The 14,302-nt window shown below is 47.0% G+C and overlaps 1 protein-coding gene and 1 long non-coding RNA gene across 2 annotated transcripts in view; one reads left to right on the top strand and one right to left on the bottom strand.

Annotated features, from left to right (window-relative positions):
- Positions 1-12,499, bottom strand: part of LOC308233848 — a 46,760-nt gene extending 34,261 nt beyond the window's left edge. The window contains exon 1 of the long non-coding RNA XR_013959004.1: positions 12,283-12,499. This is a non-coding gene — a long non-coding RNA (uncharacterized lncRNA). The remainder of the gene's footprint in view (positions 1-12,282) is intronic.
- Positions 12,500-12,992: 493 nt separating this feature from the next.
- Positions 12,993-14,302, top strand: part of WT1 (WT1 transcription factor) — a gene marked incomplete at its 5' end in the record, with an annotated part of 50,436 nt that continues 49,126 nt past the window's right edge. The window contains one exon of the mRNA XM_080640821.1: positions 12,993-13,434. Coding sequence (XP_080496947.1) covers positions 12,993-13,434 — 442 coding nt within the window. The remainder of the gene's footprint in view (positions 13,435-14,302) is intronic.

Genomic DNA, 14,302 nt, shown 5'->3' with positions numbered 1-14,302 from the left:
GCCAGGTATCCTGGGGTCACCTAAAGTCCTTTTGTTCTAGAGACCTTTCAAAGTAAGCCAACCCAGCAGTTTAGAAAACTTCTCTTGTTTGTAGACAAAAATACATTAAAACAACCAAGGGAGTGAGTACTCTCTGGGATAATTATTTTTAATGTCTTACTGGACACGTTTGAAATGCTTTTCAGGTCCTTTGGGAGTCAAACCAGGCGGAAATCTTTTTTGTTTTACGTCTTGGAACTTGTTTGGTAAATGTCTGATGTTTGCACATTGTGTAACATTCATCCCGCCATCACCCTTTCCCCCCAATCCCCACCCCCAATCCTGTCCTAAATGATGTCAGAATTCATCAGCATTTAAGTAGGCAACAAAAATACAGGGTAGAGAGGATTAATGGTTTCTTTGTGGCTTTCTGGTTATCTTCCTTTGATTCTGCTACTAAATGCATCTCTAAGGGCTTATTGTGCTTTTGGGTTCCATCAGCCAGTCACTTTAATTCCAAACCAGGAGAGCCCCCGCCCTCCCCTCCCCTTGGGGTTTCCTTGTTGCTAAACCTTTACTGAGAAATCATTGATTAATTCCAACAAAAAGGTGCTGTCAGCATGCTAGGTATCTTTACATGTTGGGCCTCTGTAACATACAATGATGCTTTCCTAATTTTAACCATATTGTGATGAGCTAATTACAGACCCACAGAGGCCTCCTCTGTGAAACTTAATGGATTTAGTCTCTCTGATTACCACTGAGAGGAACTGAAGCAAATTCTTGGACCTGGTGTAAACGAAGTTTGTTACAAGGATACTTTTTGTAGCAGAACTTCCACATCCTGCTTTGAATGTGATGGAGTCCTATATCATAGCCAGACTGTGAGCAAGTTGAGAGCATGGACTTTGTATCTTCAGTTTGGTTATTGGGCCTGTCATAGGTACTCAGTAAGTGAACGCTGTTACAGAAAAATGGTTCTTACCTCCCACAGGTCTGGCCTTTGAGAAAACGGTCACTAACTAGCTGTGTAGTCCTGGGCAACTCATCTAATGTCTTAACTGGAAAACGAGGGTGGAGTAGATGCTCTTTAAAGCCCCCTGCAGCTGTAACCTGCTGCAAACCGCTGATTCAACCTGGAGAGAGATTATCTTACGGATCCCGTGTGAACTGAGTGATACCTGGGGAGGCACCATATTGAGTTAGGAAGAAAAGGTGATGAGTAACTTCTTGGTAATATTTAGATTCCTCTCTCCCCAAATAATTACTTAGAGCATGTACAACATTTCTTTAAAAATGAAGAAGACCAGCTATATCAAATATTCTCTTTGGAACATGGTTCTGTTGATGTAATTCAGAAGGGAACTGCCGCCTCCCTGGGGCTCTCCACGCATGCAACCCATCTGAGATGAGCAGGTGGATTATTTTTTTCTTTTTAAAATCTGTTTTCAAGCACAGAGATGATCAAGGAGCAGCTTTGGCATTACCCACCCATCTTAGATCCATTTGTGATAAGATAGAATGAGAACTCTGCTCAGTGGGTCCAGTTGCCTTAAGGAAACAGGGCAAAACGGACCTAACAGATGTTCATGCTTATCCAATAATAATGATGCATTGTGTTTATTTGGAACACAACTAAATCGTTCCTACTGACTTCAAGGTCCCAGTGCAAAATCCTGGATTCAGATCCTGTGGATTTATCACACCCGCCAGAGCACATTGGCTTTCCAACCCTCTGAATGGATTATCCTCTTCCATTAGAGTGGTCTCATCCTTTCCAAAAGATAACATCTTGTTTCTCTGGCCTGAATTTCTTTCAAAACACAATTTGTGAAAACAACGTGTGAGAACACATGACAATGGGAAGTGCTCAGCGGGAATGCTGCAATAAATATGTCAGGTATATAAACTAGCCCATGCTATTTATTTGGTCCTTAAGAAAAAAGTATTGGGATACAATAAATTACAATCATTTTTCAGCATCTCAGATTTCTCCAGTAACACGTATATGTTGGCAGAGCTTAGCGGATCGTGCTAATTTATTTGTGAATCATCAAAGGAAAGAATAAAATGATGTCTCCAGGCAGTGGAGTGGAGTGCGAAGGGACTGGAAAGCCAGTCGGGCAGCAGCAATATTTTCCTGCGCCAGAAGTAAACATGTCAACATGGCGAGAAGGGTTTTGTCCCACTCCTGGCTGAACTTTGAGGGGTGAGATGGCTAATGTCAAGGGACCCAGCTTTGTAGTCCTTTCTCACAAGGCGTTCCATGATTCACGAAAAGGACAATCTGCAGCATGACACGGTGAACTAGGTCAGAATAATATTTCTTAATGGTGATTCCTACAATGTCCTATTAATTACAGCAGTGGTTCAGAATTTTCTGTGCCTTGATAGGCTGTATTTTTACGTACGCACACATTTTTTAAATTTAATGTGATATAAAACTGAGTTCCAAGGAATCTCTACTATGTAAGTGGTGAAAAATGATGTGGGGGAGAGGAAGCAAAATATGTGCCTATCCATCTATACCCCACAAGCCAGTATTCAAGAGATGATCTTTGTGAGCATAAAAGTTTATGCTGCCTTTGATTTGCGTGGTTAAAACACACACACACACACACACACACACACACACACACACACACTAGCAATATTTAAGGATCTTGGAGCATAACATCCGAGCAGAAATTGCTTGCTCTAAATTTGCAAGTGGTTTTTTTCTCTCACTGCTCTATATGGATTATCTCTCTTTCCTAGCTAAGTTAGTTTATACACACAGTTCCCTTTCTGGACTGCATTCCCTACAGCAGTATGCCCTGCCTCTTTTCACCTGCCTATTTCTATTCCCATCTCTTTTTTTTAAAGATCCTTACCGGAGGATATGTTTTTATTGATTTTTAGAGAGGAATAAAGACAGAAACGTAGATGTGAGAGGGAAACATTGATCTGTTGCTTCCTGTAACCGACCAAGAATTGACCTGCAATCTAGGTATACGCCATGACTGGGAATCAAACCCACAACATTTTGGTGTACGTACGGGACAATGCTCCAACCCACTGAACCACCCATCCAGGGCACCAGCATTTTTTGAGCCTGCAGAAGACACATTCTCCAGCTCCCCCGGGCGGGGTTGGGGGGATCTAATTCAAAGGCTCCTCTTCCATGAAGCGTTTTTTCCTTTTACCCAGCTAGACATGTTCCTTTCTTCTACTGACAGTAAACCCTGAAATGGGGTTTCTCAAACTTAGCACAGTTGACCTTTTAGGCTGGATCAATCTTTGGTGTAGGGGGACTGCCCTGTACATGAAAAACGTTTAGCAGCATCCCTGGTCTCTACCCACTAGAAGCCAGTAGCATCCAACTTTCCTACCCACATCGAGTTGTGACAATCACAGACTTTGCCAGACATTTCCAGATGTCCCGGGCGGGGGGCGGGGGGGGGATGCACGGAGCGGGGGGTGCTGGGGAGACAAAGCCTATCCGTTAAAAGCCACTGCCCTAGGGCTCTCCCCAAATTGAATCACAGGTTCTAGAGAACAACAGTCAGTTTCTTAGCAGTGTTTTGGTTTTGGTAAATGTTCAAAGTTACTTGATGATTAATAAATAAAATATGTTTTCAAAATTATCAGTTGAGAGTTTCTGAAAATCAACACATTATGCTAATTTGAATCAGGTTGGACCCCCAGAAAACTATGAAAAGGGTCTAGATTATTGCCTCCCTCCTCTTAGAAAAAATCTTTACAGAGCTGTAATTTTAATACCGTACTGTTGGGTTGAAATGAGAAACCATCAGTCAGAGAACGTCTCTGTATTTTTTGAAATATTATTGTCACTAACCATCATCTAATGACCCTTATAGGAAAACCAGTGAGATGGGTTCCTCTTTAGTACTAGAAAAGTTTGTCTCTTACGAAAATCTGTTTTGTTTTCCTTCTATTGCATAATGAGAGATATGTAACTAGTTTTATTTTCCCTTTTTGACGTGGCTGTCAGGCAGCTCAGAACTAAGTTTTATGCTCAATTAACAGTAACTATCCTCATCCTTCAATTTCTAATATTAACCCTATCTTTTCCTCTTCTCACTAGCTTCACTTCTTTTACCTTTGCTCTAATTGCTTTCTTAAATATGTCTTTTTTAAAAATAAAATTTTAAGCAAGTGGAGTCCTTATCATTTGCCATCAGATTTATCAGGACACTTTTGAGAGTAAAAGGAGAGCAATTAATAATTAAGCTGGGACAACAGCTTAACCTGAGACTGTCTTGGGCAAAAACAAAATATGGTGTCACTGTAGAAATAAATAATAAATATAACAGACAACAACAGTCATTCCATTCCCAGGGTGGGGATAATTAAAGATAAACATGTGTCCTAACTAGAGAATCAAAGTTGTGTTTCTCTTTTGTTGTGTGTCACATCTGTTGATTAAAGTTTAATATATATATATTATCTCTTGGGAAATTTTGTAATTAGCCTCTGTATCTGTAGAGAAAAAAAATCTTGGGCTTTCTTAAATGTATTTAATTTCTACCCAAGGGGCGGGGCGGGGGGGATCCTTTAGATCTGGAACAGTGATCACAATGGAAGTTTCATTTGTTTGTGATTTATGGAGACTTGGAATAAATGCACTATTGACCAGTATCAGATTTCTAATGGTTCTATCTTGTTTTTCCTAAGCAACTTCTCATAAACTTTTGTAGTATCTTGAGCAGCTAGCTGATACTATGTTCAAGCCTGTTTACAAAGCTATTAATAAATGCTATGTGGCAACTCCAGGAAGAGAGTCAAACTGTTTTTTTCTCTCTATTGGCCGAAAACAGTTTCCTGCTTATTTTGAAAAACATGGGATTACCAAAGTCCTTGATACACGCTGGATATTTTGCAAAGAAAGTCAGTGGAAATAAGTGGGATTCTAACTTGTAATCTACAGGGCTCATGGTAAAAAAGGAACCTCGTTGTCAATGCCTTGATGGCAAAGTTTTTCATACATGAAAGTGGTATCAGCGAGTTTAAGAGATGATGGGAATTTGCTTTTGTGCATGTTCATATTCAAGTTCTTGATGGCTGATCTCTTTTTTTGTGTGTTTTTTTGTTTTGTTTTGTTTTGTTTTGTTTTAAAGTCAGTTAATAGTCTCTGAATAGACAGATTGAAATTTAGTAACTACCATTTGTTAATTTCTGACTACAGCCAGGCACCATGTGGGCACTTACATGTGTTAATTTGTTCTCCAAATAACTCACTGAGGTGAAGGTATCATTAGCTTCATTTTACAGTGATGAAAATTAAGGCTCAGAGAAAGTACAGAAGTTACCCAGAGTCACACAGAAAATCAACAGCAGAGGAGAACTTTAACTGCAGCCATCTGATCCCTGTGCCCTGCTGTTTGTACTATTCCGTCCGTACTTCCAGAGTCAAAAACTATCAGTTTGAAACACAGGCTCCCTCTGGGCTCAGGAACATGGCCAGAGAAGGAAAACAGTAACAGTAACAACACCCAGGTAGCATACACTGTATGTCAGGTACTGTTTCAAAAGTTTACATGTATGTCATTTAAGTCTCACAGCAGCCCTATGAGAAGGGAACTAAGTCCACTTTACAAATGAAGACACACGAGAGCGAGCAATGTACACCAGCTACTCCCACTAGTATTCCTTTCCATAATTCGTTCCCATCCGGTGGTTCGCTGCTAGCCCTTTACAGTGTTCAAGTCCCTGTATGCTTTATTTCATTTTTACTATCTTCATTTTATAGATAAGGGAACTGAAAAATCAAGAGCTCAAGTTATTTCCCCAAAGCCATGATCACTGGCAGAGACAGGATTTGAGTGAGCCCAAGTGCTGTTTTTCAATCTTCACCTGAGGATATGTTTTTATTTATGAGAGAGAGAGAGAGAGGAACATAGATCAGTTGTCTCCTTATACCTAGCCCAGGAGTCTTTCACTAGTATTCTGGACCAGGCTGCACACCCGAAATGCGCCTGTGAGAAACAATGCAATCCTAAATTTTACAGATGAAGTTAACCTATATAGTCTGCACGAAAAGGAAAGAATCCAAGCTTGATTTTGAAGCAAAGTCACATTTCCTGTTTCAGGAGGACAAAATGATTTCCATTTACTTCAAGGTGGCAACAATCTTGCTTAAGGTCAAACTCCTTGGTAAAGGACTTCTCTTTCTGCCCTTCTTCCTTATCCAGAACAAAGATTGCTAACTTTTCTTTTTTAATATATTTTATTTATTTTTTTACAGAGAGGAAGGAAGAGGGATAGAGAGTTAGAAACATCGATGAGAGAGAAACATCGATCAGCAGCCTCCTGCACACCCCCCACTGGGGATGTGCCCGCAACCAAGGTACATGCCCTTGACCGGAATCAAACCTGGGACCCTTGAGTCCGCAGGCTGACGCTCTATCCACTGAGCCAAACCGGTTTTGGCAGATTGCTACCTTTTCTTAACTCACACCAGTATGGATACTAAGTCTAGAACTCATCAATTAATTAGAAGCAAAGAAAAACAGAATCTATGTCAGTGTAAATAACAGCCACATTTATTGAGTGCTTCCTCCAACAGGCTAAGTGATTACATGCCTTACCTCATCTGGGTCTCACAACTTGAATAGGTGCTGTTGTTATTTCTATCTTGAGGAGAAAATTCAGTTTTTTAGAGGTTAAGTAACTTTCACACTCAGCTAGTGGTGGTGATTTAAACCCAGATCTATATAAACAGCTGCCCTCCTGATTCCATAAAGTTCAGCCACCTTGTAGGCAGAGATTTACCCAGCCCTGGCATTCCAAATCCTTCAAACCCTTCCACTGTCTGGATGGGATACTTAGTAATAAACACACTAAAATGTGGCGGTGTAGATAGAGGACGGTAAAAAGTGAGGGCAACATGTCGCTTCCATTCCCATCTTACCTTAAGTCATTCATTCTCTGGTCTAGCAGATCTCCTTTTCCTTTATAATGGTTATCACTATGTGAAAGTATCGGACTTTTTGCTTGTAATTTGTCATTCCTACTGAGATGTAAGCCCTGAGGGCAGGGCAGAACCTGTCCTGTTATTGCTATATTCCCAGTCCCTACCACAGTGCATGGCATATAGGAAGCGTGAATAGTTGGAGCTTGCTGAATGAATGGAGAGCACCTAAAAGATGAGGATGCTCTGCTGAAAAAAGGAAGGGACTCTTGCCCTTCTGTGGTATACACCTTGATTTTTTTAAAGCTTCAGAACAAACAATTCTAAAAGGCAACGAATGCCTGATCTGCCAAGATTTAAGGAGAGATGTGATTATGATCTTTCTGAGTCCTTGCTCCTTAAGACTTTTTGTCTAGGTAAACCTCTGCTAGGAATTCTGGCAACTCTCCTTCCTCTCTCCCCCACCCCTCTTCTCTCCATCCACCCCTAGTGAATACACATCCTTCTGCAGGCCAGCTGCATATCCGGGTTTGCAGACGAAGGCCCAGGTGGCTCTTCACTAATGGCTCATCCGTTATCTGCGTGAAGAGTCAGTGCCTTTTCCGAGATTTTTTTTTTTTTTAAAGCTAAATTGACCTTTGGAAAAAAAAATGCATTCTACAGAAAGCAGTGCCGTTTGCTCTCAATTCATCTCTTCTTCCCTTATTCCTTTGCTTCCCATCAAATATATCCTGTATATCTTTTTTTAAAAGTTGTCTACTGAACACTGGATTAAAAATGCAGACTGCTGAGTTTTCCCTTTCTGTCATACTTTTTAAACAACACAATTCTAACAGGCTGCTTTAAAGACTCTCATCTTCCTGCCCTACTACTGCCCCCATATTCCTAACTCAACATTTGGGTATTTTCACAACATATATTCAGTTTGAAAGATAATACTGATATCTTGTTTTATATGAACCTTTATATACTAGGACCTGCAGAGGGACTGACTTCATTGGGATACTTTATGGCTTAATACATCCAAATGATTTATATCTCGCTTTGTCTAAGCATTTATGCTAATAAATTTAACAGATTCCCTGGTACTGCTGGGTCCTTCGTTTTCTTCAGGGGGTCAAAGTGAGAGGAAAATAAAGCAATGTGTTACTAAAGAAAGAAGAAAGAAATTGGCCCAACCAATTTAAAACACAAATAAAATTGCAACACAAATAAAATCTCAGGTTATGAAGCAACAGTCAAAGAAGTTCCTAGATTCTCATAGATTTCTGTAATTGAGCTGTTTCTCAAAGGCAGAATAACAAAAGTGACAATATTCAACAAACTAATTTACTGAGGAATATTTCGGTCCTATGTAATTAAATCCAACACCGAGGAGAAACTGACAACTATTAAATAGAGTGCAGTTGGGAGAGGGAAAGGGGATAAGATAAAATCCAGTCTATAAAATATGTTCCATTATCTTTTATAGGTTAAAAACACACACACAAAAATACTTGGAAAGAGTTTTCTAAGATGGGAAGATTTTAAGATTGTGTGGGTATTTTTTTTTTTTTACAGGTGCAGAATAAGCTGGGTGATTTGTATTTTTTTTTCTCTTGGTTTTTTTCTTTTTCCTATTTTTCCCCCTGTTGTTTGCAAAGTTGAATCTGGGGTCAGGAGTTCTAATTGTAACCTCAGACTGGAATTCCAGATGGTGCGCTCAGGACTGGAAGCAACTCTCAGTTCATCAATTTCATGGGCCTAAGTATCTGCTCTGGCCACGGCCCGGCCTCCATCCCCACTGTGGCATTAATGCAGAACAAATTGAGACATATCCTCTATATAATTAGTTCCAGAATTTAAAAAGATTTACGGTATAAGAATAGAGGCAGCGCTGCTGAATCTTTTCACTGGGGACTCTCTGGGAGCTCAGGGACCATCTCACGGTGGTATCGGAACAGACGGGTACACTGTGAGCTGGGGTGAGGGGAAATTTTGCACTGCGCACCCAGCAGTGCGTGCAAGTCCAGAGCTCTCAAACCAACTGGGTCAGAGAATTGAATTTTAAATGTTGGTGGGGGAATTGATTTAAAAAAAAAATAGAGTTACTTTTCAAATTAACAGGGAGCAGGGTGAGAAGCTGCGGGTGGACTATAACGAAAGACCCTCCCTTATTATTGTTTTCAATTTAAATTAGTGTGATTTCTACCGCCAGCTTGGGATTGGAAAACAGCCTAAATGCATGCCCATCGGCCCGGGGTAGGCAGATTCCTGAATTGGAGTCGGCGGGGCAAAGAGGACTTGCGGTCAGGCTACTGATGCTGCGCGTGGAACTCTGGGCGCTGGCCCCTGCGCCAGGCGCCAATAAAGCAAGCGATCCCAGCCCTTGACAGATCGCAGCGCTTAGCTGTGTTTATTCAGTTGTCCGCAGCCGCGCGGGGTGACGCCCAGAGCGCAGCCCGAGAGTACTCCCTGGTCCCTGGGACCGCGGTTGCAGGGCTTGGCTCAGGGCTTGGTCTGCCGCTGTTGACAGCGCCAGGGTCAAAGTGGAGGGTTTATAGGTCCTCACCGCCCCCTCCTATTCAGTCACAATTTTTTTGATCTTGCAATAATTAAGCACCTTTCAGGCACCTCTCTCCCCCACGCCTTCCTTTTTTAAAATTCTCCATACCATTAACTCTGGAGAGACAGAAGGGATGCTGGGGGGTAAAGCCCCTGTGGACGTCCGGGACACCTGGGTTTCAGCTTTGCTTTGCCACTAACTTGCTACGTGTCCTTGAACAACAGTTACAAAAACTGTAACGTTTATGTGTACAAGGCCAACACTACCTTCCTGTCTACTCCTCACGGCCCATGAGGTTCGGCGCTAGCATCGCATTATCTCGTTTGACCAACTAGGAAACTGAGGCTCAGCGAGGCTGTGAAAATCGTCTAGGCTTTCACAGCTGGTGGTTACCTGGAAGAGCTGATACTCCATTCCCTGGCTACCTATCCCTTGCTCTTAACCATTGCTCTCTACAGCTGCCTTTCCTCCTTCCGTCCGGGCCTCAGTTTCCTTCTCTGCGGAAGGAATTGAATTTACATCTCTGCCAATCGGTGGTGCAAACAAGATCCTCTGCGCCACAGGTCTCGTCGCTGACAGGGGTGGAAAGGTGGGGTCAGAGAGGGGAACGACCAGGTCTCCGCAGCCCTTATTTCCCCAGATCTCGGACAAGTTTCGACCCACAGGAGGTGCAGCAGAGCGCCTACCTGCCGGGATGGCGCAAGGTGGACCTTCCTTCGGGCCAGACTCTTTGCCCTTTCTCCCGCTCAGGGCGTCAAGGCCACCGGGTAACCACAGCTCCCGCAGAGAACGTTACCCAGGGGCAGAAGGGGAGAGCGCGGGCACCCTGCAAACGCAGTAGTTTGCAGGTTCCCCAGCTTTGGCCCTGAGGTGCCTGGGCTCCTGGTCATGGGGATGGGGAAGGGCGTTCCGACTCCAGACGCCCACAGCACCTTTTGGCCTCACCGTTTGGGACGACGAGGTCGGGCGAGGTGGCACCCTAAGGTTGGAATGAGATCACACACCCAATCCCACCCCATTCCTGGGCAAAACTTTTTTTTTTTTTAATGTAAAGTCGGAGAGTTAAGCGCCTTTGCCCTACCTGTGACTCAAAATCACAAAAGCTATCCTCTTCAAAATACTCCCCTCAAAGTTGCAAAGGAGAATAAAAGAGAAACAATGTTTGACCTTTTCGTTTGGAAGTTGAAATTCCTGGCTTTTTTTAAGGGGGTCGCATTCCCTGGTAGCGCTTGAATGAGTTCTAGATAAGAAAAACTATTTCGAAGTAGAATTAAAAGTGTGTGTTTGTGGGGGTGAGGTTGGTTGAGAAAGAGTTCTGGGGTGTTCTAGGGGCAACTAGGTCTCAGAAGTTTTGTCTCGCCGGGTCTTTCTCCACCAAAAAGACCAAACACACATGCCCTCTGGCCGCCAGGCTAAGATCAAGAGATGGGGCTTTTGGAAGGCGAGTCGGGGGCCTACCGAGTGTATGTAGGGGCGAGGGGAGAAGAAGCTGGCCTCTAGAGCCAAAGTCAGACTCCAGGGTAGGGCTGAGAGGTGTCCACCACGGTAGTGGCCGGGGAGCAAGCGGGCGGCGCGTGTTCCCGACCTTTGCCCTCATGGTCTCAGCGCCTCCAGGACCAGCAACCCCAAGAGGAGGGAATTGTGCCCCGCGTGTAGGTCCTGAGCCCGCACACGCTTGGAGTCCGCAGCCAGAACCCGTGGCTACTTCGTTTACTCAGTGCAAATTAACTGAAGCCGAAGCGTCAGGAATGGAGAGTAAGTGCAGGCTTTTAAAACGTTCGGTTTCTTCGTAACACTCCCACTGCCTCGACTGTCGCTTCACGTGGGATTGGCTGGAAAGCTGCGGGCCCCATCTCCGACCAGCCTGGTGTAAGAGGCCTGGCGGCAAGCGGCGGCTTCCTGCCGGGAGCTGCTGTCTGTCCCAGGCTGCGCCATCCCCGCTGCCTCCTGGCTCTCCCGGGCGTTTCCAAGCGCCCCTGAAACGCACTCTAACCAGGGTTCCCGGCGCTTCTCCCTGCCTCGCGTCAGTTCCCCGTGGATGTTGACTCAATTTGGAAACAAAACCTCAAACACCTGCTCTGAGGTGGGGGTCTCCCAAAGAGTTGACTAGGTGGAGGGAGGAGTCTGATTTGGCGATGCCAGACTCTCAGAACTCCCCATGTTCGAACACTGCTTTGGACCGTGGGTGGCTCCTAACTGATTCGCGCTTCCTGATTGCGAATATGGAAAGCAGAGCTCTGCGCGTGTGGCTTCAGAAACCAACCACCCCAACCCTGCTCATTCCCGACCCCAACCCCCAAATTGGGCGCTAGGAATCTCCGGCAGGAATATATTCGGACTCTGGACCTTTCCTTAAGAGTTTTCTTCCTTCCCAAACTAGCCATTGTTTTCCCGGATTCATCATAGAAGAGTTAGATACTCCGGACTGTAAAAGGAGGTTAATGCCACTGACACCGATTTTAGGTAGGCGGCAACCTCACCAAGTCACCAATTACCAGACGTTGAAAATACGCCCCCGTTTATCACAACTGAAGCAACCCCTCCAGGCCATCCACGTTTCCCTGAGTCTGACCTCCGGAACCCACAAGGGGCCCCTCTGACCTCCCCAGTGACCCCGAGATTATGGCCACCACTCCAGCCCGACGGCTCTAAGAGAGAGAGACGGACTCCTGCTAGGGGAGCAAGAGAATCCGCCTCTTTGGAGTCCCGGAAAGTTCTCACCGCTTTCCAGAAGTTCCCGCCCTCGTGGAGCCCCCAGCCCCTCCCTCCAACCCGCCCTCTTAGATGAACAACCCCATCCCTACCCCCATCACACGTATTTGCGGAGGGGACATTCACTGCTCACCTGGAGGGACTCGCCAGTGCCCCGAGACGTCCACACTCGCGAAGGCCGAGAAGGGGAGGGGAGGGTCGGGGTACGGTGTCCCACAGGCCTTCTGAGAGACTGGGCAGGTAGGAGAGGAGGGTGTCTCCGAGAGGAACGCTCCCACAAGCCCGCCCCCCACCCTCACTGAGAGGGCGCCCCTGAGGAGTCGCGCGCGACGCCTGGACGGGCTTGGACTGCAGAGTGAATGGAGCGGCCGAGACTCCTGGCTCCTCCTCCTCCCAAGCCTCCGGCCCCACTTATTTGAGCTTTGGGAAGCTGGGGGCAGCCAGGCAGCTTGGATAAGGAGTTCAAGGCAGCGCCCACACCCGGGGGTTCTCCGAAACCCGACCGCCTGTCCGCTCCCCCCTTCCCGCCCGCCCTCCCACTCATTCACTTACCCACCCACCCACCCACCCAGAGCCGGGACTGCAGCCCAGGAGCCGGGGCCCCGCCGCCTCCTCACCGCGATCCTGGACTTTCTCCTGCCACCGGAGACGGCTTCCACGTGTGTCCCGGAGCCGGCGTCTTCGCACACGCTCCGCTCTGGACCTGGGTGTCTTCAGCAGCCTGAGCATTTGGGGATCCGGGGCCCGGGTAGTATCTGGGCCAAGTTAGGCGTGGCCGAGTCCAGCACCGAACGTCTGCAGGACCGGAGGAGCCGCGGCGCGTCCGGGGCAGAGCTGCCGCAAATGGGCTCCGACTTGCGGGACCTGAACGCGCTGCTACCAGCGGTACCTTCGCTCGGTGGCGGCGGCGGCTGCGCCCTGCCCGTGAGCGGCGCTGCGCAGTGGGCACCGGTGCTGGACTTTGCGCCCCCGGGTGCCTCGGCATACAGTTCGTTGGGCGGTCCGGCCCCTCCGCCGGCTCCGCCACCACCCCCGCCACCGCCGCCTCACTCCTTCATCAAACAGGAGCCGAGCTGGGGCGGTGCGGAGCCGCACGAGGAGCAGTGCTTGAGCGCCTTCACGGTCCACTTCTCTGGCCAGTTTACCGGCACAGCTGGAGCCTGTCGCTACGGACCCTTCGGTCCTCCTCCGCCCAGCCAGGCGTCCTCCGGCCAGGCTAGGATGTTCCCCAACGCGCCCTACCTGCCCAGCTGCCTCGAAAGCCAGCCCGCTATTCGCAACCAGGGTAAGCAGACCGGGGAGCGCCCCCTACACTTGGGGCGGTGGAGAGGGGGCTGTTGTCGAGCGTGGGTAGTTCCCTGTCCAGCCCCTTCCCTGACCCCAGCTCTTACCAGCTGTCTCCCCAAGACTCTGAGGGTAGCGGAAGCAGCAGCTGGGGGAGCTGAGAGGGAGTTCCAGGAGAGGGAGTTCACGCCGGTTTGGGCTCCTGACATCCTTGGGAAACTGGCTGTTCGCATGAGCCGGGAGGTCATCTGGGTCCCCTCTGACCCCTGAAGATTCCGGGGCTGCCAGTCCCTTTGGGAGTGTGAAGGGGGTGCAGCCTCTGGCTGTGCCTCGGAAGAGGTTTTGTCGCTCCAAGCACCACCAAACTGTCACCTGGCATTGGACTTTCCAGACATTTAGACAGGATTCAGAGTGGGACCAGCACGGGAGGACCATCCGGTGCTTGCCTCCTTCGCGCCAAAATGTCCAGGAATTGCTCTAGTTCTTAACACGGAGTTGGCACTTTAGATGCACAATAGGTATCATGGAGCGCGAGAATGAATAAGTGAAAGGATTAGCAACTAATCGGTGGCTTTCCTGGAACTTTGTCATTGTCTGCGTATGGCTCCCGCGTATGCTAGCTAGTATGGAAGCGGATCTCTCCTTGGTTCCAGCTCAGGTGGCGGCCGTGCGGGCTCCAGGGCTAGAAGAGAAGGACCCCGTTTGTCCGATTCCGAGCTGTGCGGAACCAGGTCCTACCAGAGGCAATGAAATGAGGCCCGAGCTTCGGGCGCCTCCTCGTCAATGAACGCGGGGCTTAGCCAGGGAAGATTTTTGCAAGACTTGAGGGTTATAACAAGGACAGGTTTGTTTGCTGTTTTCGGTCATTG

Source organism: Plecotus auritus (assembly GCF_963455305.1).
Source record: "Plecotus auritus genome assembly, chromosome: 9".
NCBI classification, from domain to species: Eukaryota; Metazoa; Chordata; class Mammalia; order Chiroptera; family Vespertilionidae; genus Plecotus; species Plecotus auritus.
This window is presented reverse-complemented; position numbering and strand designations above follow the sequence as displayed.